Here is a 22,046-nt window from a genome sequence, read left to right as displayed (position 1 = left end):
TCGGGTCTACCCGCAGGAAAAATTCATTGCAAAAGAAAATCTTTGGAAGTACTCCAGGCAAAAGATTTACACATGACGACATGCGCAACAAAGTCTTATATAAATTTCCAAATTTTTCTTTCATATATTTTCTAGACATCATAATCTTCAACATTGATTGAACTCAATACATTCATCATAATTCAGATTGATTCCGCCACGGATTGATATCTCCACGATTCGAAATCGCCAGTCATGGCATCAATAGCCTCGATGGCATCCTCATCATCAAAACGTCCCTGGGCATTGGAAGCCCGTTCTAACACCTTCTTCATTCTCTCCACGGTAGCCGTTGGCATGTTTACCGATTTATTTTTATACGGACTCATTGTGCCCATCTTACCCTTTATTCTTTCTGATCGAATAGGGGTTGAACAATCGGAAATTCAATACTATACTTCTGTTCTTCTTGCCTGTTATGCAGGAGCATCCGTATTATTTTCATTTCCGGCTGGATATATCGCCGATCGTTTATCCTCTCGTCAACTCCCATTCCTAGTAGGCTTAGTAGCTCTATTAGCGAGTACGGTGCTCCTAATGCTAGGAACGAGTATAGAGGTCTTGATAATCGCGAGAATTTTCCAGGGTATTTCAGGAGCAACAGTTTGGACAATTGGATTGGCGCTGGTGATGGATACGGTTGGAAGTGAGAAATTGGGAGTCACGATTGGAACTATTTTCAGTTTCATCAGCACGGGGGAATTGGTGGCGCCGGTGTTGGGAGGAGTGGTTTATGACAAGGTGGGAAGTAATGCAGTTTTTGGGATGGGAATTGCGCTCCTAGGGGTGGATTTTGGAATGAGAGTGGCGGTTATTGAGAAGAAGGTTGCGAGGAAGTGGGGTGTTGGGGAGGGACTGGACGGAAGTGAACAAGGAGGGGCGAGTGAGAGTGGAAATGGAAATGGAAATGAAGAAGAGGCGCCATTGCTCGGCAATGGAAAAGATTCAAATCTTGACTCTTGGAAAATTCGCAAAGAACTCCCAAATTTTGTCAGAAAGTTCCCCGTTCTTTATCTTCTCTCGTCTCCCCGCCTCCTTACAGCAGAATTAGTAGCTTTCATGCAAGCAACTATTCTTGCAGTTTTCGACGCCACTATTCCCACACAATCACAATCGCTCTTTGGATTTACAGCTTTACAAACTGGACTATTATTTACCCCTATTGTTCTCACCTCTCTCATCTTCGGCCCGTTAGCTGGAATGGGAGTTGATAGATACGGACCCAAGATCATTGGAACAATTGGGTACACATTTTTTATCCTACCTCTGGTCCTCCTCCGTCTTCCCGTTTCAAATACAACGCACGATTTAGTTCTTTACTGTGTTCTCTTATCACTCTGTGGATTTGGGATGGCGCTGATTGGAGCACCAAGTATTGTGGAAGCATCTTACGTTGCGGAGAGATATCATAATGCTAATCCAGAGTTGTTTGGGGAGGAGGGACCATATGCACAATTGTATGCGTTGAATAGTATGGTTTTCAGTGCGGGATTCACTGTTGGACCCGTGATGGCGGGGAGTTTGAGAGAGGGAATTGGGTATGGGAATATGAATGCAGTGGTGGCCGGCATGTGTGCTGTTGTGGCTGCATTGTGTTTTGGATATCTGGGAGGTGTACCTAGATGTAGGGGTAAGAAATAGATATGAATGTATGTAGCGGATATCCAGTTTGGAAGCAGTAAATTTCATTAAATAGATATACCACAAAGAATCAATAATATGCAGTATGATAAGTCGCATACATATCTCAATGATGCAGATTTCTCAGCTGATTGTATCTGTCGAAAATTTCCAGACAACATGTATTCATGATGTGTCCGGTGCTTATGCATCCCTTCAAGATGTACAGCGTTTCAAATCGGGAAAGTAATTTAACTATGAAAGAAAGATTTGCTGAAAATCTTTAGTTACATTCGTCGATGCATGAATCTTACTCTTGAAGCTAGATATATATGTTGAGGCTCTACAGTCTCCCTGTTACCAAATGGCTCCCTTCTCCAACTCTTGAAGTCGACAATTTTCCCTTTGAAACTATCAGATAAGAGACAGCAAACAGATTTGAACAATTCCTTTCAAGGACAACCTTGAAATCCCCCACAACTCCACACACATCACAGGCCGAAAACCAGGCCAGATCAGATCAGGCTGCAGGAACAATTCGCCGGAAGTTTACCGAATCGAGTCGAGATCAACCCCAGTCAGTGGGCCCGTAAGGTTATCTCAGCCTTGTCCAGACTCCAACATCACACCAATTACAAAGAAATAACCACCATCATCACATCTCCTGCAACAGAATTTCTCAAAGTTTCGCGACGATATGGCTAGCAGGAGAGGTAAATCTCCTCTATTCAATCAGTCAAAGTTTAACATGTTAATCAATATCAACAGTTTCCGTCGCGAGTGACGATGATTCAACTATCAAAGTCGCGCCCAAGAGAGAACGAGGAGGAGGCGATAAGTTATTAGGCAATATCAAATTAAAGAAACAACCTCCGAAGCACAATAAGCCTGGCAATTGGAGAGAAGGAAGTATTATCGATGGTAATCTTCCCACCGCAACTCTACAACACGGCTCATATGATGAGGGGCTAATCAGGCTACAATAGTCGACGAGAAGAAGAAAGGAACAGATACATCAGGCGCAGATTCGATTCCGAGTCCTGGTCCTGTAGTTAATATGCTGGATGATGCCGCGCTGGAAACATTTGCTACAGGAAGACCTTTAGAAGATGATCCCGATTTACAAGTGTGTAAGCATTGCAAGAAGAGTGTATTGAAGACCGCAACAGTTTCGCATGTAAAAGCATGTTTGAATGCGAAGAGAGTCAAATTATTGAAGAAGAAGGAAGCGAAAGAAGCTAGGGATAAGGTCAAAAAGAAATTGGCAAATAAAGATGTTGATGGAGATGGAGATACGAAAATGGGGAGTGATGATGATGACGATGACGAGGAGAAGGGCCCGGGTGGCTTCAAGAGTTCGAAGAAGAGCGCGGGTAAAAATAATGGGGATGCGAAGGGGAAGAAGAGAAAGGCAGATGGCGAGGGAGAAAAGGGTCCAAAACAGAAGAAGAAGAAGGAAGAGCCAAAACCAAAGGCTCCGAAACCAAAAGGTATGCATTTTTGATCTCCGAAGCTATCATCGCTTTTATTTCATATTCTGGCGGGGCAATGGGGAAGATTACGGAGGCAGGTAGTGGAAGCGTCTAAAGGGGGGGACTATCTGAGTGTCACTCTATGCGGGTTTCACTATTCGTCTCAAGAGTTCTCCGATTTTGAAGATGTTCACTTTGCATCTTAATCTTTTCTTTCGTTCTTATCGAGATACCCAATTATCTCAATCATGGAGGCCAGACGATCTACAAGATTATATCAAAAAACACTTTTAGCTAACAAATTAACTCTTTCTGAAGGTCCGGTCGATGTAGAACGCCAATGTGGAGTCCTGAAAGATGGAGTTCCTTGCGCCCGCTCCTTAACCTGCAAATCGCATTCTATGGGAGCTAAAAGAGCTGTTCCTGGTCGTACCTTACCTTACGATATGCTACTTTCGCAGTACCAGAAGAAAAACCAAGCCAAACAACAAAGTATGATATTCCTTTGTTTCCTTCCTTCCTTCCTCCCTCCTTCTAATACCAATCACACTCTTTCCTAACTCCAAAGATCGACTTCTAACCCAATCACAAAAACAGAAGCAGCAATCGACGCCAATGCCCCTCTTGAAGACGAAGAACTTCTCAATGGCCCTATCGACTCTGACGAAGAACTCCTCGCTGTTCAATCTGGTCTCGCAAATTGGAATCCACAACCTTTAGTCCCACCACTCATACAATATCCAATCCAGTATCGATACAGAGATGAGAGATTATGGGAACAATTACATAATGCTACAAATGGATTTACATTAAATATATGTAAGGTAGTCCAGAAAGCGACACCGGCGATGGAGAACGGAGAGGATGCTGTAGGAGATGAAATAATGGGGGAATGGGAGAGGGTCCGAATGAGAATGGAACTGGGGAAATGGGCTTGCCGGGTAGAAGACAAAGTGGATTTTCGTTGCAGAGTGCTCCGCAGAGGAAACAAAGTATGGCTGCACGAGTATGAGTTTGCTTTACGGGATTTGTGATTTTTTACTTCATGTTCTCTGGGACACTTGATTTGGGTCTTTTACTTGTTTCAGTCCGATTGGGACATTCAGAACCGCTGTTTCCGTCAGTTACTTACAAGCATTCGGTTCCTTCGGCTCAGTGCTTTTTTCACTTGCAATGCAGAAATCCGTTCGATTTTCTAGATCCTGATTCTAGACACTTCTTGGGTAGGGCGTACAGGGATGGGCTAGTTTGGATCTCTTTCTAGCGGTATTTCATGGGAATGAGAGGTAGTTTGATTTATGGATACATCAGTACATGGAAATCTGGCGTTTTCTTGGGTCAGGAGGGGATGGGACGAATTAAGCATGTGATGTTCACTATTCATCAAATCATAGATGCTCAAGAACACAAGTTGGTTATCATGGCTTGATTTGGTTCAGATAGAAGATGGACGATTCATGCAAGGCGTTTTAGGAATCTGTTTATGGATGGTTGGGAGTGTATTGGATTGGGGATGTCTATCATGGATGGGATATATCAAATAGGGATAGGGTGGAATGGGATTGGATGGGGTGTTTCTTGAAATTAACAAACAGACGAACGGATCTGGTATTCGAATTTGGGAATAGGGGATAGATGAACAGAACATCCAGAATGAAATGAGAGTTTATATCAAGCTCTTCCTGAACATTTAATCGAGAATGGGAGTTTGGACTATGAGCGATGTGACCAATAGGATCTCATACGATCATAGTATAATCATAGTTCAGACAGATCGCTTTTCGTTTTGACTGTATTTTTGGATTCACAAGTGTGAGTATTCGGGTCAGTTATACTACTTATCTAGTACCTCTGATGCATGTGCCAGAGTGGAAATTCTTTCCTATTCATGCTTCACCTAGATAAGAGACAATGAATAGAAGGTAAATAAGTCATCTCTTTTGTGAACTCCTTTTCAGAACATTTTAAATTGTACATCTCGACACTGTCGATTTTCGTACTTTCTTACTCATCAGCAACCGAAACTTCTCCTTCTATCCCTCCAAAAATGTTCATCTACGTCAACATCCACCTACTGCTCCAGCATAGCTTTCAACGCCTCCTCTGGTGTTCCCTTTGGCGCAGCAAATTCCAACACCTCCTTACTAGTCGTCGCAACACTACACTTTCCATTCCAGTTCGCCTCTGGCGAATGCTTGAAACTCGCCATTAAATTCTTCGAATACGGCGATTGCGCGAACATCGCATCCATCATCGTTATATCTCTGTATGCCACCTCTTTCACTTTCTTCCCATCTAGAAACTTCTCTACCAAATCTACGATTCCTCGTCCGGTAATGTCTTCAGGACCGTTAAGCACGTATTTCTTCCCATTGTGTTTCTCCACCTCAGCATCAGAAGCGAGCAGCAATTTCGCAGCAAAAACCCCAACATCAGCCGGATTGATAATTCCCACCTTCGCATCCTCATCAGCGAACAAACGCAGAATCTCCGGCACCGAGCCCGTAGCGCGGTATTCTCGGATAAAGGCCGCCGCGGTATAGAGGTAAATACTCGTGAAGCCATTCGGCTGGAGACTCGTCCATTTCAATTCTCCCGAGCTAGAAAACTCGGGTGTAGAAAGAAGGGTCTCGATCGCCCAGTGGTTCCGCGCGTAATAGGGAAGCGTGACCGCGTTGACATTGGCGGCTGTGGTACTCATGCGCACGACGTATTTGACGCCGGCAGCGCGGGCCGCGAGCAGGAATTGAGATTCTTCGGAGAAATGCGTCGGTTCGATGTGGGTGGAGATGAAGACTCGTTGGATTTCGTGCTCGAGGAGCCAGGAGGTGGTGATTTCGGGGTAGGAGTATTCGAGGACTTGGACGGAGGGGAGGGAGGCCAGCTGGAGGGCGGTGGGGGAGGTGGCAGAGCGGGTTAGGGCGAGGATTCGGTGGGTGGCGGGGAGGTGCGCGGAGAGGTACTTGGTGAGTGGGAAGCCGGTGTTGCCGGTTGCGCCGATGACGAGGATGGTGGGTGCCATTGTTTCAGGGTTGGGAGTTGGGGGCGGTGTTAAGTTAGGTTAGGTTTTGAGTAGAAAGTGAGTGTAGTAGTGTAAGAGTAAACAAAGTCAGATGAGATAATCTCAAACGCGGAATCGATCACCAGAATTTAAATGTAAACGAGAATAAAAACAATCAATCGAATCGAAAAAGCAGGACGCCATACCCCTTATATACCCTTCTATCCATCTCCCGGTACCCACCTCCCGAAGATTCTAATTCTTGCCCCTCCCCCCTCCTCAATCATTTCCGTCGCTCCACCACACCATCATACCACGAGAATGCCAGTCTCCCTTCCCCTCTGCATTTCCTTCCTCCATACTCCATACATTTGCTGTACCCTTCCCTTCGCATCCAATGCGCGACTCCACTATTCTCCCACCCCACCGAACTCGGCCGAAGATTTGATTTATTTCTCGTATCTCGTATCTCGTGCCTCCAGCTATAGAAAGCGGTCTCGATGCGATCGTGAGACTTTACATTGATTGGGATGTGGAAATGTGGAAAGCGGTCGTGAAGCGGGCATAAGACGGATTTTAGGCGGATTTTAGGCAGATTTGAGGTTTTGAAGGTTTTAAAGGGCTGCTTTGATTGATTGATTGAGATGGGTAGATGGATGTTTGTGCGGGGTTTGTGGGTTTTATGTTTGATGCGTTGTGGGATGAGATCATATCATGTCAACTGCTGCATGTCTCTGTGTATGTGTTTCTGAGTCTAGAAAACGCTATTTATTCCCGTGATAAATTGAGCCAGTAAGTAACTAAGTAAGCACCACGCTATCCTATTCTATAATACAATGTCTCTATTCATATAGACATCTGAAGTTTTTCGCCTGCTCAGACCATTTCATTGCATTCCAATCCTTCCTATTTCAATCCCAGTTAAAACCCCTCTACCTCCATCTCCCACAACTCCCCCAAACTCTCAATTCGTGACTTGTGCTCCAACTCTCAGATTGACTTTTTCCCTATGTCCCTTATTCTTCAAGTGCACTTCGAAATTCCCCACCGTCGTATCTGGACCCGGCGTGTACAACTTTCCTGGACAATCATGACATCTGATTCTGGGAGATACATCCACTTGATGCCTTCAGGATTTGTGCCTGGAGCTGGAGCTGGGACGGGAGTTTCGGTTGTAATGGAAACAGCCGAGTAGCGCATCATACCTTCGAAACGATCGTTGGGGTATTGTTGATGGAGGGCTGTTAGGCCGGTTGCTAGCCAGGAGGGGGTGGAGGGGGCTGATTAGAAGTGTTAGTTGGGGTTTGGAATAGTATGGGGACGAGGGGAGGATGGGAAAGGTGACGGGATGAAGTATGTCAAGTAGAATCATGAGCTAAAACGTATTAAGAGATATAGACTTACAGCTGGAGGGGCTTGTCCAGGTATAGGAGGTGGCGCATCAATTCTACCTATCTGACCTACTGCCACTGCATTTACTGGTTGTGGAGTAGGAGCTGGTGCTGGTGTTGTTGCCAATGGTTGAGCTGGTTGAACTCCGGGTGTTGAAGGTGGACCCATAGATCCAGGTGGAGCAGGAGTACCAAAGGTTGATGTTGCGCGAGTTACAGAAGGAGTTTGTTGATGACTCGAACGACCTTTGCCCATATCTTTGACTAATTTCTTGAATTTCTCTTTCGAAATTTTCAATTTCACTATTAGTGAAGGAGTATCCACCGTATCCTCGCGAGCGTCACGGCCAGATTTCCTCCCCGATGTCCTAGTTTCATGATGGTGTGCTAGCATAGATTCTGGAGTTTCTGATCTTCCAATATTGGCCATTCTTTGTTGGGCTGCTGTAGCTGCTCCGCGCATATTTCTTGTCCTTGCGGTACCTTGACTTACTTGGATAGCCGGTGATTCAGGATTAGAATCTTCACTATCGTCCGATTCTGATAAATCTGCACCATCTTGTCGACCAAAACCAGCACGTCTTCCTCTGCCTGATGGTACTCCTACTCGTTTGTATAATCGACTCTCTTCAACTGTCGTTGCTGCCCCAGGTAATACGGAAGAAACAACCAAAGTTCTCACTGTCCTTTGCCTATCCTTTAGATCTGGTAAAACTGGTCCTCCCCTCCTATTTACAGATCTCTTCTGCCTTCGTTGTTCTCGTGAAAATACTAAGTCGTGTTTCTCTAAATCTGCTTCGGTCACTTCATACAGATACGGCGCAAATTCTTTGATTTGCTGATGAGGCCGCAATACTGAAGGTAGAGGTGAAGGTAAGAATGCTGCAACTAAATCGGCATCTTCTACGGGCCTGCCATCAAATGGATGCCCAACTCCGTACAAACTCCGTATGAATAATTGACTTTGTTCACGTATGCAATGTGCGATTGCTGTAGTGAACTCCCCGGACAGGGACAAATCTTTGGCCATACTTTGCGCAAACTCTTCTGGTGAATTCAAAGGATTATTAATATCCCATTCGAACTTGTCTTCTAATGTATGTGGTCCAATGGTGATGTTGAGCTTGATGAGGATGCGCAGCTCATCATTCTTGTATGCCGTATATGGTAACATTTCATCCAGGGGGTCTTCCGGAAAATAAACCAAGGGGTTGAAGTCGACGATTTGATCATGCATTTGTTGTTGAACTTGTTGTAGTACGGGTTCTGCTACTGGAGTAATCAGACCAAAGTCCGCTATAAGTTGCTTTGCGAACAGCTCTGTGGTAACCGTTCGATCATGCAAATTCCAGGTAAAAGTATCTCGAAGTTTGACCTTATCCCAATCCACATCCAACCTTATGGGAACCAACTCTTCCACTTGATCTGCCTGCATGGCCATATCTTTGCGCTTGATTCGCAATGGCTTCGCTTTCCTCTTCGCGAATTTCGCATGCGAATATAATATTCTTGTTGGTCCATCGGTGAATCCATTCCCATACCCATTGTAACCTGTCCCATATAATCGACTTGCTGTAAAGACATCTTTGTGGGTTTTTACCAGCTCGTAATCTTGCGCTTCGTGATGTTTGTGGAGATAATAAGCCTTCCGTTTGTCCTGGTCATCGACAATGGCAGCGGAATGAATTAAAGTGTGATGTAAGTATTGTTCAAGTAATAGCTTGTCGAAATCCGATTTCGTTCGCGGTCGATGAGTTAAAGTGGAAGACTGGGATGAAGTGGGATTCGCAGACTCAGAAGGTGCAGTTGCATTAGCATTAGCTGAGGAAGAATCATCTTGAGAAGTCTGCTGGATATCTGGTGTCATAGCGAAAACATTCGCGACAACTATGCGACGAATATGAGAAGATGAAAGAAAGAATGTGGTTATTGGAAAGTGGATTTAATTATCAATAATACACAATTATGAATCTCATAATCGCGAACCTTTAAACTCGCGACGAGATAATATGTACACAGACTAACTTATAATACACGAGGCGTGAGTGAGGCGTGAGGCGTGAGGAGTGAGGAGTGAGGCGTAGGATTAGTGATGATTGGATTGATTGTGATATTGGTTTGTAAAGTACTCCATAGTAATGAGCTTCTACGGTTGATTGCGAAGAATGTTGATTTCTTGAGGTTGATTAGTCATCATCCTGCTGTCCTTACCCAATTACACGAATTTGATACTCGAGTATGTATATTAACAAGACTCTCAAACGCAACGAGAACATGGGATTCTTTGGAGTCTATTTTATTACAATGATGGTCAAGAACCAAGTCACCTCAAGAGCTGACATGTCGCTCCGCTGGCCCTCTGGGAGCCACTGCCGTGGAGGCAGACTAATTGGAAAAGGTGTCTACTAAGGTGCGTAGGTAAACAACAATGGAATGGCGATCCGATACTAGATAGGTACAAGCTCTAAGAAGCTTCTATGCGGGCCGCTGGCTCCCGAAGAGAAGAGATTCATGGGTGGTCTCGAGGTGGTGTGATTGAATAGCTAGTAGTGGTGGTAGTATTACTCGAATAGATCGATGCAACAGAACATTCTCTTGTGTATTTGAACCGTAAAAATTCACACATTATTCAATCATCGTCCAGTACACCAAGTCCTCAGGTATTATGCGATTAAATACGTGCAGTACTACCGGTACTGATCTTACAATGAATCTCTCACACATATCCAATCTCTTAGCTCCTGCTTAATACAGTCGAGAACAGATACTCGAAGCAGAAAGGCACAGGCATCTGTAGATGAAGCTCGGTGAGGTGAGGTCACCAAGCGAAACAAAGCCCACACAATCCTTAATCCTTCCAAGCTTTAAAGTACCTGGCTCGCCTGGATCCTCTACCTTTGACTTTAACTTGTGAGGGGAAAATATAAGAAAACATTGTTTTTGCACTTCCAAACTTTACAACAACAACAATTCTCGATACTACCCCTTGACACCGTTCACCATAACATAAGAATATCGCAATTATGGCCGATAAGAAGGAAGAAAACCAAGAGATTGGTAAGTCAAGTTTTTTTCCTTCTTCACCATCAACTTCATCTTACTTTGTTGATGTTGGTGTGTTGGTGAGCAAACTGGACCCCGCCAATGCGACTCGAAAGATGTACAGGAATCTGCACAGCCAGCATGAAAACAGCTCAAGGCATCAATTGACTAACAATATCAACTATTGCTAGATTACTCTCTCAACAACCCCGATACGCTCACCAAATACAAGAATGCTGCTACAATCTCCCAAAAGGTTTTGAAGGATGTTACTGCCTTGTGTGTGGCTGGCGAGAAAATTGTGACTATTTGCGAGAAGGGTGACAAGCTCCTCGAGGAAGAGATCGCAAAGGTCTACCGAGGAAAGAAGATGGTCAAGGGTAAGAATGTTTCTCTATTGATCATACTAATTTAACTAACAAACAAAAAGGTATTGCCCACCCAACCACTGTTTCTCCTTCAGCTTTCGTAACACCTTATACCCCTCTTACCTCGGACGAAGCCGAAGCAAGCGTTGTTCTCAAAGAAGGCGAAGCTATCAAGATTCAACTCGGTGCACAAATCGATGGATTCGGAACAATTGTCTGTGATACCATTGTCATCCCTTCTGCCGACAACGCAAATGGAGAGATCAGTGGAAGAGATGCAGACCTGTTGTTGGCGACACACTATGCAAACGAGCTCCTGTTACGTTTGATGGTACCCCCTGGATTGGTCCCAGTTGGCACAGAGGAAGAGCAAAAGAAGGCAGCAGCTATTAAAGCTCCTACTCAAACTAAGATTACCAGCTTACTCGAGAAATTGGTTAAGAGTTACGACTGCAACTTGGTCGAGCACACCACCTCTTGGCAATTCGAGCGCAATGAAATTGAAGGAAAGAAGAAGATCATCCTTGCTCCAGGAGATGGTACAAGAGGTGATGGTGTTCCAGAAGTTGGCGAGGTTTGGGGTGTCGAGATGGGTGTTTCTCTTGGCTCTGGAAAGATCAAGAACTTCGAGAACAGAACCACTCTTCATCGTCGCACCAACCTTACATACGCCTTGAAGCGACCAAGTTCCAGAGCGATTATGAATGAGGTTGTGAAGAAGTTTGGTACCTTCCCATTCAGTTTGAGACAACTGGAATCCGAGCGAGATGCTAAGGTCGGTGTTGTCGAGTGTGTACGTGGAAACGTTTTCAGGCAATACGAAGTCGTTGGAGACAAGGACAATGAGGCAGTAGGAAGATTATTGACCACAATTGGTAAGCAGATGATGAATCATCTATCTTTGAAACATTTGACTAATATGTTCAGCAATTACCAAAAACGGTCTACAAAAGATTGCCTCGCCACCCGAGCCAGATCTTAGCAAGTTCAAGACTGATAAGAAGATCACCGACGAAGAGATCCTCAAGATTTTGGAGCAACCTTTGGCTAAGGATAAGAAGAAGAAGGCTGCTAAGAAGCCTGCTGCAGCAGAGTAAATAGGTAGATCAGGAACAGGCACGTGATGAGACGGAGATGACGATTGAATCAATTGAAAGTTGACAAATGATGTGTTTCATGAATTACTTTACAAGTCCTACTCTTCTCATGTTTACGTATCTTGCTGCCGACACTGCTTCATAAAAGCTTGTCAAGCATTTCACTGTTCTTGCCTCATTTATTGTTGTCATTGGGAAGAGCGAGTGATGTTATGTTGTAACTCGGGTCTGCATCCCATAGGGAGATTCATTAGGCAGTTGAAAGCTTCTCAAATTCAGAGATATGCAGCAAATATATGAGTATTGAAATAATGGTGCAAGTGAATTCAATCATCAATTATTGCGTGTTTCCATGACTTTGAGCTATGTGATGTGACGTGTAAATTGGTACAGTGCCTTCTTTTTGGAATCCTCGGTTAGGATTCATTAGGTTGAAGGCAAAGCCCAGAAATTACCTACCTAGTGTTCCTTTACCTTTTTCGCTTCCCATCTTCATCTCCAAGATCATCAACCAAATATAACTCTCCTCAACAACCTTTCCAACTGCACATTTCCATTGATTTCATCCAAGCCGGTCGGAGGAAATTAAAACGAAAGGTGTTTGCAGCCACTTAGTGCCGCCCTATCCATCCAGCAGCAGATCTAAGCGACTTTTTCTCTCTCGATCACCAATTGATTTCATCTTTCCATCTTGGTATCGATAAGAGCAAGGCTATTCAATTCACCACGTTCATCCTTCTTCCTCTTCCACTTCTCATCCACTTGCTCTACCTCTCCCTTTTCTTCGTTCTGCACCCTTTCAACATATTGTTTCTATTTACTACTTTCTCATAATAACAAACAAATAAGGTAAATTATCTCTTCTTCTCCGGTGTTGTTTTCTACCCCTCTTTTCATTCATTATTTCATGGTACCGTGTCTCTTCACATGATACGAGTACGGCACGAGAAAACTTACGCGATCAATCACCTCTCAGATAGGAGGATATATCTCCTTCAATAAGATACTTTTTTTTCTGCAAAATTATCATCTATCAGAATCGGTCATTAATTCTTCTATTGTAGTTAGGAGTTCTGTGATCTATTGAAAAGGATAATAGATTTAAATTCGTCATTTACCTTTTGTTGTTTCGCGCACTTAAAGCAACTCAACGATTTCGGCTCTCAAGGGGCGCTAGCTAAGGGATTTCATCTCGAAGCGAGAACTTGACTTTCTTTCCCTCTCAAATCAATCATACCACGATAATTCAACGCGTACATATCCCTTGAAAACAACGTTCGAGAACATTTCTATGATTGCGAATTGAAGAGAAGTATACGAAATCCATTTAAATTATATGATCATTTAACTAACAATTCATTAGTTGTATTGGGACTGCGATCGCAATTGATAGGAGTCAGGTCGGTCGCAGGAGGCGACGAGCGAGGAAGCTATGAGCCAACTCAATTCTCGCCCAACACGCTCTCGTCGTTCCAGTCCATTTGTTTCCGCACAACGTAATCCGAATTCCTCTCCAGCTACAGTAGCAGATACAGGTCGAAAAAGAACGTTTATGGATAAGTGGACGGAACCTCCTATTCCTACTCCCATGCCATCTTTTGCAGAAGCTGGAATGGAGAGGCATGGAGTGGTCGCAAACATGGCACCACTTGGAACGCGACCGAGCGCAAAAGCTGTTAAGTCTTCTGCCAAACCAGAGGTAGCAGATGCGAATGGAAGCAGACCAAATGGCGTTACCGAAGTGATGGAGGATTCACTTCCGCCCTCTCTATCGGCGACACCCCAGGCCGTACCCCAAGAAGCGATGGAAACCACGGAATCTATTTCGAATCTCCCGCGGAGAAGATCCACATCTACGAAGACTGAAGAACTCGAAAACGTATCACCATCAACACCTCAACAACCAAGAAGCGCGCGAAAAAGTGTCACTAGATCGAGTGTCGCACCTCCCAGTGTACGAAACGAAAGTGAAGGACCTAGCCTTTATGCAACTTCTCCAGTCCAGCGCACACCTCTTCCAAACGAGTCGCCTTCTACAGCTTCCTATCATGCTCACAAAATGAGTAATTATACATATGATGAAAGAGACGAGGCTCGTCAAAGGGAGGGTCGGGCTCGTGCAGTTGAGGCGGCTTCTCGCAGAAAAACGGCTAGAATTGTTGAGCTGGCTGTCTCCCACGCGATCGAGGAGCACCGTTGGTGTACTGCCTATGCTTTACGGGAACTTTACGATGAGGATCCTGAAAATTTCGGCATACTTGTTGAAAAGCAGGTCTACGAGGAGGCTACGGAAGAAGAGGTTCGAGAATTTTACAGATTGATTGGGCTGAAGAAGAAGGAAGGCAGAAAGGATAAGGCTGCGGAATATTATTTTAATGGAGATGGTAGCGACCCTGCACCCCATCGACCACGACGTCAAGTTCAACAACCACCGGCCCAACCTGTATACCATTTTGCCCCCATATTCGAGGCAAAAAGAACTACATACGCTTCGCCATATGCTAAAGCAACGACGACATATACCTCACCATATGCTCAGCCACCTCCACCACCACCATCTGCTTCTACTAACAAACCTCCAACGCTAGGAACTGCTGATTCTGTCAGACGCTCATCAGATGCTAAACCAGCCTCTACATCTGGATCCCCAAGAAAACCGGGAGATCATGGCCTTTACCCCAATAAAAAGCACAAAGGAAATGGTTTTGCAGCTGTAAATGAGGATGTCAATGGAAAATTAGATGCAAGTGCAACTGGACCTGGAATCGGAAATAGAACTGATGGAATCACGAAGAAGCAACAGAACGGAGTTGCGTCGGCTTCTTCTTCCGTTCCCGTTTTGTCATCCCCACTGCCTAAATTATCAGATCGACCAAGAGCAGTTTCAATTTCAAGCTCATCATCATTATCTTCAGTTGATGAACAAATTCTCGATAACGATGAGTATGATCCTATGGATTTTGACCACGCTCATAATCATGCTGGCACAGCAAAGCCTTCGGATGGTTTCGAACAATCTAAGGGTCAGGGTATTGTTGGGGCGGGTAACGCCAATGCCAACGCCAAATTTGGTGCGTCCGTGTCAACCGAGACCCAGTCAAATGCTGGAGGGTCAATTAATCAAAAACGACCAATCAAATCCAAAGATTTGTCTAGGTTCGAATCAGACACATTTTCATCCACGGTAAAGAAAACCAATAATAAGAGTCGAAGTCGGAACAAATCTAAAACTTCGTCACCCGCGCCTCCATCCTTCCAAGCTATCAATATTCCGACCAGATCTCACAATACATCTAACAACTCAAACTCTCGTGTTGATAGTGACAATAATCAGGCCAATCCAAACATGGCACCTGAATTAATACGTACCTCATCATCATCTTCGGTTGGATCAGTACCAATATTAAAGCCAGTGGTGCCTAAAAGGCCACAAATTGTTTTCAAGTCAAAGAAGAAGCCACAGGCAGTTGATCGCCCTACTTATGAAGAGAGCGAGATGGTTGGTAAATGGAAGCGCAAGGCGCGAGAGATTACCAACGGTATCACTGAGGATATACGAACTGAGAGCTTTGTTCGTCCAGATATACAGCCAAGAAGTGTCACTCCTCCAAGTTTTCGTAGACCTGTTGAGTATGCATCTGATGATGCAGATTCTGTTTCCATTCCTACTGCATCTGCAACAGCTTCTAGTCGTCCATCCAAAACTATTCGACTGGGCACTAAGAACGATCGAGCTAGTAGAAGACAAACTACTACTGCTCCTGTCAACAATTACGATTCAGAAATGAGTTCACCGACAGGACTTGGGTTTCAACCAGACTTACCTCCTGGATCGTTACCAAATTCACGTGCCGGCACACCCTCATCTAATCGACCATCTAGAAAGGCAAAGAATGGCACAGGTTTACGTGTCAAAACTTCGTAAGTTCCCATATATTATTTTATTTTATGTCTTTTGATATCACGTCAGATTTCCGATTTTCTACATTTTTTGAAGGATTTTGTATCTTTTGATCATCATTCAGTACCCTGCATCCCCGGTTATCTTCGCCCCTCCACAAATTGTTTCAAGTACTTCTGCTGTGCTTGTCAATCTACTTGTTGTGTTTTATGGTTACACAGTGTGACAGCCGGAACTTTCTTTCACCTTGAATTGAACTTGACCTTTCTTTCTTCTTTCTTTCTTATTTAAATGATGAAAATATTTCGCTAACAATTCTTTTCCCTCGCACAGACCAATGAAGAAAAAGAGTGGTCCTTCAGCTGGTATCCCAAGAGCAAGCGGTGAAAGAGATAGTCCAGTTGGAGGTTATTATGCAAATCAACAAGTAAGCTATTTTGGTTTTCTATATATCTATGGAGGGTATCGACGACGATGTGAGAAACGATAAATTAGACGATGCTGTAAAGTTCTTCATCGCTTTTTATTATCGCTTTTTACTTCATTCAAGCTGCTAGCTATCCTTTAACCCTTTATTAAATCTTTTTCTACACTCTACATCTACAAAAAATCGCCATCTTCATCATCATCATCATCATCATTGTGAGATTTCATCATTTATTGGAATCCCGCTTGTCTTTGGATAAATGATGATGATGAAGTAATGATTTTGATGATATTTCAATGCATTTTGAAATATGGTTGAATTTTCATTACGTTATGTTGTATTTCAATACTCAATATTTGGGGGGCTGGGTTGTCCTTGGTGACAAAGTTGAAGAGAGAGAGGGAAAAGCAGCAAGTCCGGGCGGATAGCGCAAACTCTGATGATGGTCCATTGTGGATTGTGGATTATTCACATCACATCCATCTCCGTAATTGCCGAGCCTGAACAGCCCCCACACATGAAACTTTGCCACCTTCACAATCATCATTCACAAGCATCTCATTTGTTGAGTCATTATTATTGTTATTGTAAGGAAATACTCGAAGGAGGGATACTAACAAATGCGTGTAAAGGCTAGTGGAACTATTGGAGAAAACGACGATTATTGTGCAGCTTGTGGAGGTAACGGTAAATTACTTTGTTGTGATGGATGTACTCGCTCCTTCCACTTCAAATGTGTGGATCTTTCACCAGACTCACCAACCTTAACAACGGAAGAATGGTTCTGTAACGAATGTCTTGCACAAAGTGTTCCTCGATCTAAGGATGAAGAAGTTGGCTATTTTGGCCCTTTGTTGGCAAACATGGAGAGAAAGAATCCAAGCGCTTTCCATCTTCCAAAGGCAATTCGGGAATATTTTGAGAATGTCAAGACCGGAACTGAAGGGGAGTATGAAGAAGGTGTTGTACAAAAACCAAAGTAAGCTTACATCTGGTGGTAATTATCTTGGCTCTCCTTACTAACCATTACAACAGGAATAACCGTGGCTACGATGAAGCTCCGGATTACTTTAAGCTAAAGGACAACAAAGGAAATCCAATTCTCTGTCATGGATGTCACCTCTCAGCTGTTCATCCAAGTCGGGCAATTATTCCTTGCACTTATTGCAGTCTCTCATGGCATTTGGACTGTTTGGACCCTCCACTTGCAAAAGAGCCTCCACCTGGAAGATCTTGGAGATGTCCAGCTCATGTTGATGATCTTCTCGAACAAGTACCAGGATCTTTAGGCCCAGCCCATCGTTTCCGTAAGATCAAAGGAGCTTCACTCATTAAGCCTGTTCTTGCTCGTGGCGTTAGAAATAATGGTCATATCGAGATTGAGAACACTACTTCTGAAGACGAAGATCAAGGCAGCGGGTTTTATGAGCAGAGAGAGTATGGCCATGTGTACAAGCTTCCAGAGGAGGGTATCAAACTCGACTTCATCTCACGGTATGTTGTTCTTCCCAATTATTGCATGCTCAATTTACTAATTGATCATACAGTGTTCACCGTGAATTTGGACATTACAACCAACGCGGCTTTGTAAACAATCGGGCATCTACTTCGAAACCACGATTACAAACTGCCGAATTTGACAGTCGTAGTCTCGATGAACAGCAAGCTGCTCTCAATCTTGCATATCTGGCCACTGCAAATCCAACGATTAACCTTACACAAACCCTTATTGATGCCTTAATTGTAAGTATTCTAGTCCCTATACTCTACGCCTCCAATCTACGTAACACAATGACGTAACACAAATCTAACCTAAAATTCTTTAGTCCGAAGCCGATGAACCAGTTATTAAGTTAATCGCAAAAGGAGACGCCTCCAAGCTCTCCAAGAAAAAGCCATTAACTCAAGCTGACAAATCATCTTTGGTTGCTATGACCGCTTTCCTTCAAGAACGTCTAGCTTCGACCTCCGGCGATGTTGATAGCGACGACGGCATGATAGTGGATAATCAAGAGGGTGACTTGTGATTTCCTGATTTCCTGATTTCCGATCATTAGATTGGGATGATTTTAGGTTGATCAGATCTAGCTTGACTATGGGATATGGTACCAACTGGTGACTTACACAGCTTTGTCTCGTGACATCGTCATCACATGATAATGTCTTGGCATAGATATCACATCTTTCCTCTTTGTGGTCTTATCACCGACTGATCATGTCTTCTCATCAAGCGGTTTCACTAGGAAGCATAACTAGTCATGCTGAAACCAATTGCTCGCCTTCTATTCTATTTTCATTGTATTGGCGCTAGCATGCAACCTTTTCCGTTTCTCTCGCACTTGGACTGCGACTTTTCAATCTTGCTTCTTTTTCATATCGATGGGGGGAACACAAAAATTCATTCAGACTTGTATCATACACATCATACGAAACAACTCTCTGCAGATGATGCGAAAGCACATCGGCAGAGTGAGGGATTGAGGCGGGAATCATTGGTGCAGCATGGCGTTAAGTGGAGTCCTTATTCATTTTGACTTTTCAGGGGTTTGCAGACTTAAGGGATTTTAATTTTCGAGGAGGGGATTGCGTGTGAGGATGGCAGATGGGATTCAGTGATTTTTTTCTTCGACAAAGGGAACCAGATTGGGGGTTTTGAATGACAGATGAAGTGGGTGGTGTGGTAGAAAAAATGGGAAAATATCAGATACTTCAATAAGTATTAGATGATTCGATGGATGCATCGTGTAGTCGAGAGGAGGCAAGGGTGGATCATATTATATTACATCACATATCATTTGGTTTTGCGATGGTATGGAGAGGGGTTGAGGAGAGGGGATTTTCATGTTTCTTTTGATTTCCTTGCTGATAAGGATTATCGGAAGGAAGAAAGATGTATGGTAGCTTTTGCAAGCAGCCGGGCAGGAAGGAAGAATAGGAAGAGAGAAGAGAGAGGTGGGGGCAAACTAGGTAGTGATACTCTATCAGATTAGATGAGATGAATGATAAGAAAAAAGATTAAAATTTGACTGAGTGTGCTGTAAACGTGTTGTTGTGGGAAGGCATTGTAGGGATGATTGAGTTGTATGCTCGGCTCTTGATTCTCTGACGGGGAGGGGGAATTGGGGGAGTGATACACAAATTCCAGTTGATAAGCTGGGCAAGAATCGTATTTATGACCGACCAATGGAGCGGTGTTATACGCAAAAGCAGTAACAAGCTACGAGGGGTGATATCGTACAAAGCATTGTCTGCATGCCTATCTTTCGGGCCACGCTCCCGTCAACTCCGACTAGGAAGCTCATCCCTTGCCAGGGATTAGCCAGGGGGATACGCGACACTTTGTGATATGAATTTCTTCAGGATGCCTTTATCAACGGCTTGTGAATAGTTCGAAGCGTCACTGACCGAGTCAGACCGGAAAAGGAAAACATGCTTGTTTGGATGCCTTGGGGATGGTGATTGGATGGCATTGAGGTGTTGATAGATTTTTGATGAAGAGTGGGGGTGGGAGAATGCACTTTTACTTTTTCTGCCGTCGTCCTGGAATTAGTAGATAGGTATAATGATGGTTTCATAAAAAGCAACGAAATCTATGGTATCGATGATTGGTCGTCGACGAGTCAAGGTCTTGCCAGATTTATGACCTACTCTCGAACCACTTTGGATGGGTGAGGGTGGGAGGAGGCATTTTTACCTTCACCGTCTCTTTAGACAGATGCACTCACTATCGATTTGTTAAGAAATGCTACATCATGAATTTTTAATGATTAGTCAATGTCGACGAGTCTCGAGGTCTTGCCAGATTGGTGACCCACTCCACTCTCGAGCCACTTCCCCCACACTATAACTGTTGGCCCAGGACCCCGGAAAATATAATCGCGAAGATTACTGCGATATTAAGCAAAGAGGCAAACAAATAATGATTGTGGTGAGCATGAATCATTTTCATATGCACATTGATGATTAAGTGAATCTCTTTATTAAGGTTATCTTCACATTCCTCCTCCACATATTTGCCTCGTCACAACCATCTCAACTTCAACACATCAACCATGGCGACAACAACTCTGACCCAAGTAGAACTTCAATCTTTTCCCAATAATTCTTCACCTTGGGTTCCCAATACTGGAGTTGTACAAAGCGAATCGGATCCAGAAGATGTTAGACAAGATACGACTCCGCCAAATAATGCTGTAGAGGCTTTACAGAAATGGAATTATCCTCACAAGAATGTATATCGAGTGGGAGCTTCATTTTGGGGTTTCTTTCTCATGGGTATGAATGATGGTTCTTATGGTGTAAGTCTTCACTCCATCTTTCACTTCCAGATACATCACATACTAAACGAATAAAGGCTTTAATCCCATACGTAAGTCACATGTGCTCTTGCAAATAGCAATTTTTATACTGAGAAATACATCAAGCTGGAACAATATTACAGCCTATCCTACACCGTCATCTCCCTGATCTTCCTTTCCCCCTTCGCAGGTTATACATTCGCCTCCTTAATCAATGACACCGTCCATGTGAAATTCGGGCAAAGAGGTGTGGCTGTCATCGCAGGACTATGTCATCTCGTCTCTTATATAGTAATTTCACTTCATCCCCCCTATCCAGTTCTCGTCGTCATGTATGTCTTCGTAGGAATGGGTAATGGACTTGTGGATGCGGCTTGGTGTGCTTGGCTTGGTAACATGGTTAGTGCGAATCAGGTGCAAGGCTTCTTGCAAGCTTGTTATTCTTTTGGCGGAACAGTAGCACCTTTGATCGCTGCGGGGATGCTAGCCAAGACGGGGTTGGAGTGGTATTATTTTTATTATATCATGGTTAGTGTTGCGTGTATTCTGGAAATCATCCCGTCAAGAATTGTTGGCTGACAAGAAACAGACAGCAGTAGCAGCCACCGAGCTTATTACTTCGGCATGGGCATTTTGGGCTCAAACAGGTCATGTATACGCAATGGAGAATCCTCGAGATGTCAATGCTAAGACTGGAAGACTTCGAGAAGCATTAAGTAACAAATTGACATGGATATTCGCAGCTTTCATATTTGGTTATGTAGGAGCTGAAGGTATTTTTCCTCTCTACATATCACCACGCCTCAGAATATTAACAATCATCATAGTATCACTAGGCGGTTGGATCGTAACCTTCATGACCCAAGTCCGCTCCGGCACAACCTTTTCTTCCTCCCTCACCTCAACCGGTTTCTGGGCCGGTATGACGGTTGGCCGCATGGGTCTCGCTTTCCTAACCGCTTGGCTAGGCGAATTCACATCCGTCCTCGTTTACCTTGGAATTTGCATAGCTCTTGAACTTCTCTTCTGGCTCATCCCCTCCTTCTACGTTTCTGCAGTTGCAATAGCATTCCTGGGAATGTTCCTTGGCCCTTTGTTCCCAACAGCTATCGTATTGGTCACGAAACTCATGCCGAAGGAACTACATGTTGGGAGTATTGGGTTCGCGACTGCATTTGGAGGAAGTGGAGGAGCAGTGTTTCCTTTTATTGTGGGAGCGCTGGCTCAGGCAAAGGGGGTAAAGGCGTTGCAACCAGTTGTTTTAGCGCTTTTGGTGACGATCTCGGGGTTGTGGATGTTGGTTCCGAGAAAGGGGAAGAGAGATGAGGAGGTTGCGAGGGTGAGATGGGAGGGAGTTATGAGCGCGAATTGATTCGGGTGTAACGTGTTT

The 22,046-nt window shown here is 44.0% G+C and overlaps 5 protein-coding genes across 5 annotated transcripts; 4 read left to right on the top strand and 1 right to left on the bottom strand.

The window, feature by feature from the left end:
- Positions 1 to 252: 252 nt before the first annotated feature.
- On the top strand, positions 253 to 4,165 carry Bfra_011755 (putative membrane transporter protein; the record flags this gene model as incomplete). The annotated part of the gene is made up of 5 exons (XM_037342081.1): positions 253 to 1,669; positions 2,428 to 2,580; positions 2,646 to 3,149; positions 3,450 to 3,623; positions 3,729 to 4,165. The coding sequence occupies 5 exons, from the start codon at positions 253 to 255 to the stop codon at positions 4,163 to 4,165; spliced, it is 2,685 nt and encodes an 894-aa protein (XP_037188161.1).
- A 1,037-nt stretch (positions 4,166 to 5,202) lies between these two features.
- Positions 5,203 to 6,153, bottom strand: Bfra_011754 (uncharacterized protein; the record flags this gene model as incomplete). Its single annotated transcript, XM_037342080.1, has 1 exon — positions 5,203 to 6,153. The coding sequence occupies one exon, from the start codon at positions 6,151 to 6,153 to the stop codon at positions 5,203 to 5,205; it is 951 nt and encodes a 316-aa protein (XP_037188160.1).
- Positions 6,154 to 10,546: 4,393 nt separating this feature from the next.
- On the top strand, positions 10,547 to 12,030 carry Bfra_011753 (putative curved dna-binding protein; the record flags this gene model as incomplete). Its single annotated transcript, XM_037342079.1, has 4 exons — positions 10,547 to 10,580; positions 10,757 to 10,945; positions 10,996 to 11,808; positions 11,861 to 12,030. The coding sequence occupies 4 exons, from the start codon at positions 10,547 to 10,549 to the stop codon at positions 12,028 to 12,030; spliced, it is 1,206 nt and encodes a 401-aa protein (XP_037188159.1).
- A 1,432-nt stretch (positions 12,031 to 13,462) lies between these two features.
- Bfra_011752 (putative phd-finger domain-containing protein) lies at positions 13,463 to 18,385 on the top strand (the record flags this gene model as incomplete). The annotated part of the gene is made up of 6 exons (XM_037342078.1): positions 13,463 to 15,951; positions 16,265 to 16,358; positions 16,991 to 17,337; positions 17,394 to 17,852; positions 17,906 to 18,101; positions 18,185 to 18,385. The coding sequence occupies 6 exons, from the start codon at positions 13,463 to 13,465 to the stop codon at positions 18,383 to 18,385; spliced, it is 3,786 nt and encodes a 1,261-aa protein (XP_037188158.1).
- Positions 18,386 to 20,410: 2,025 nt separating this feature from the next.
- Bfra_011751 (putative major facilitator superfamily transporter protein) lies at positions 20,411 to 22,028 on the top strand (the record flags this gene model as incomplete). The annotated part of the gene is made up of 5 exons (XM_037342077.1): positions 20,411 to 20,656; positions 20,713 to 20,727; positions 20,783 to 21,184; positions 21,246 to 21,429; positions 21,484 to 22,028. The coding sequence occupies 5 exons, from the start codon at positions 20,411 to 20,413 to the stop codon at positions 22,026 to 22,028; spliced, it is 1,392 nt and encodes a 463-aa protein (XP_037188157.1).
- Between the last annotated feature and the right edge of the window lie 18 nt (positions 22,029 to 22,046).

Source organism: Botrytis fragariae (assembly GCF_013461495.1).
Source record: "Botrytis fragariae strain BVB16 chromosome Unknown tig00000251, whole genome shotgun sequence".
NCBI lineage: Eukaryota > Fungi > Ascomycota > Leotiomycetes > Helotiales > Sclerotiniaceae > Botrytis > Botrytis fragariae.
The sequence above is the reverse complement of the archived record's forward strand: the minus strand, read 5'-3'. Positions and strand labels throughout refer to the sequence as shown.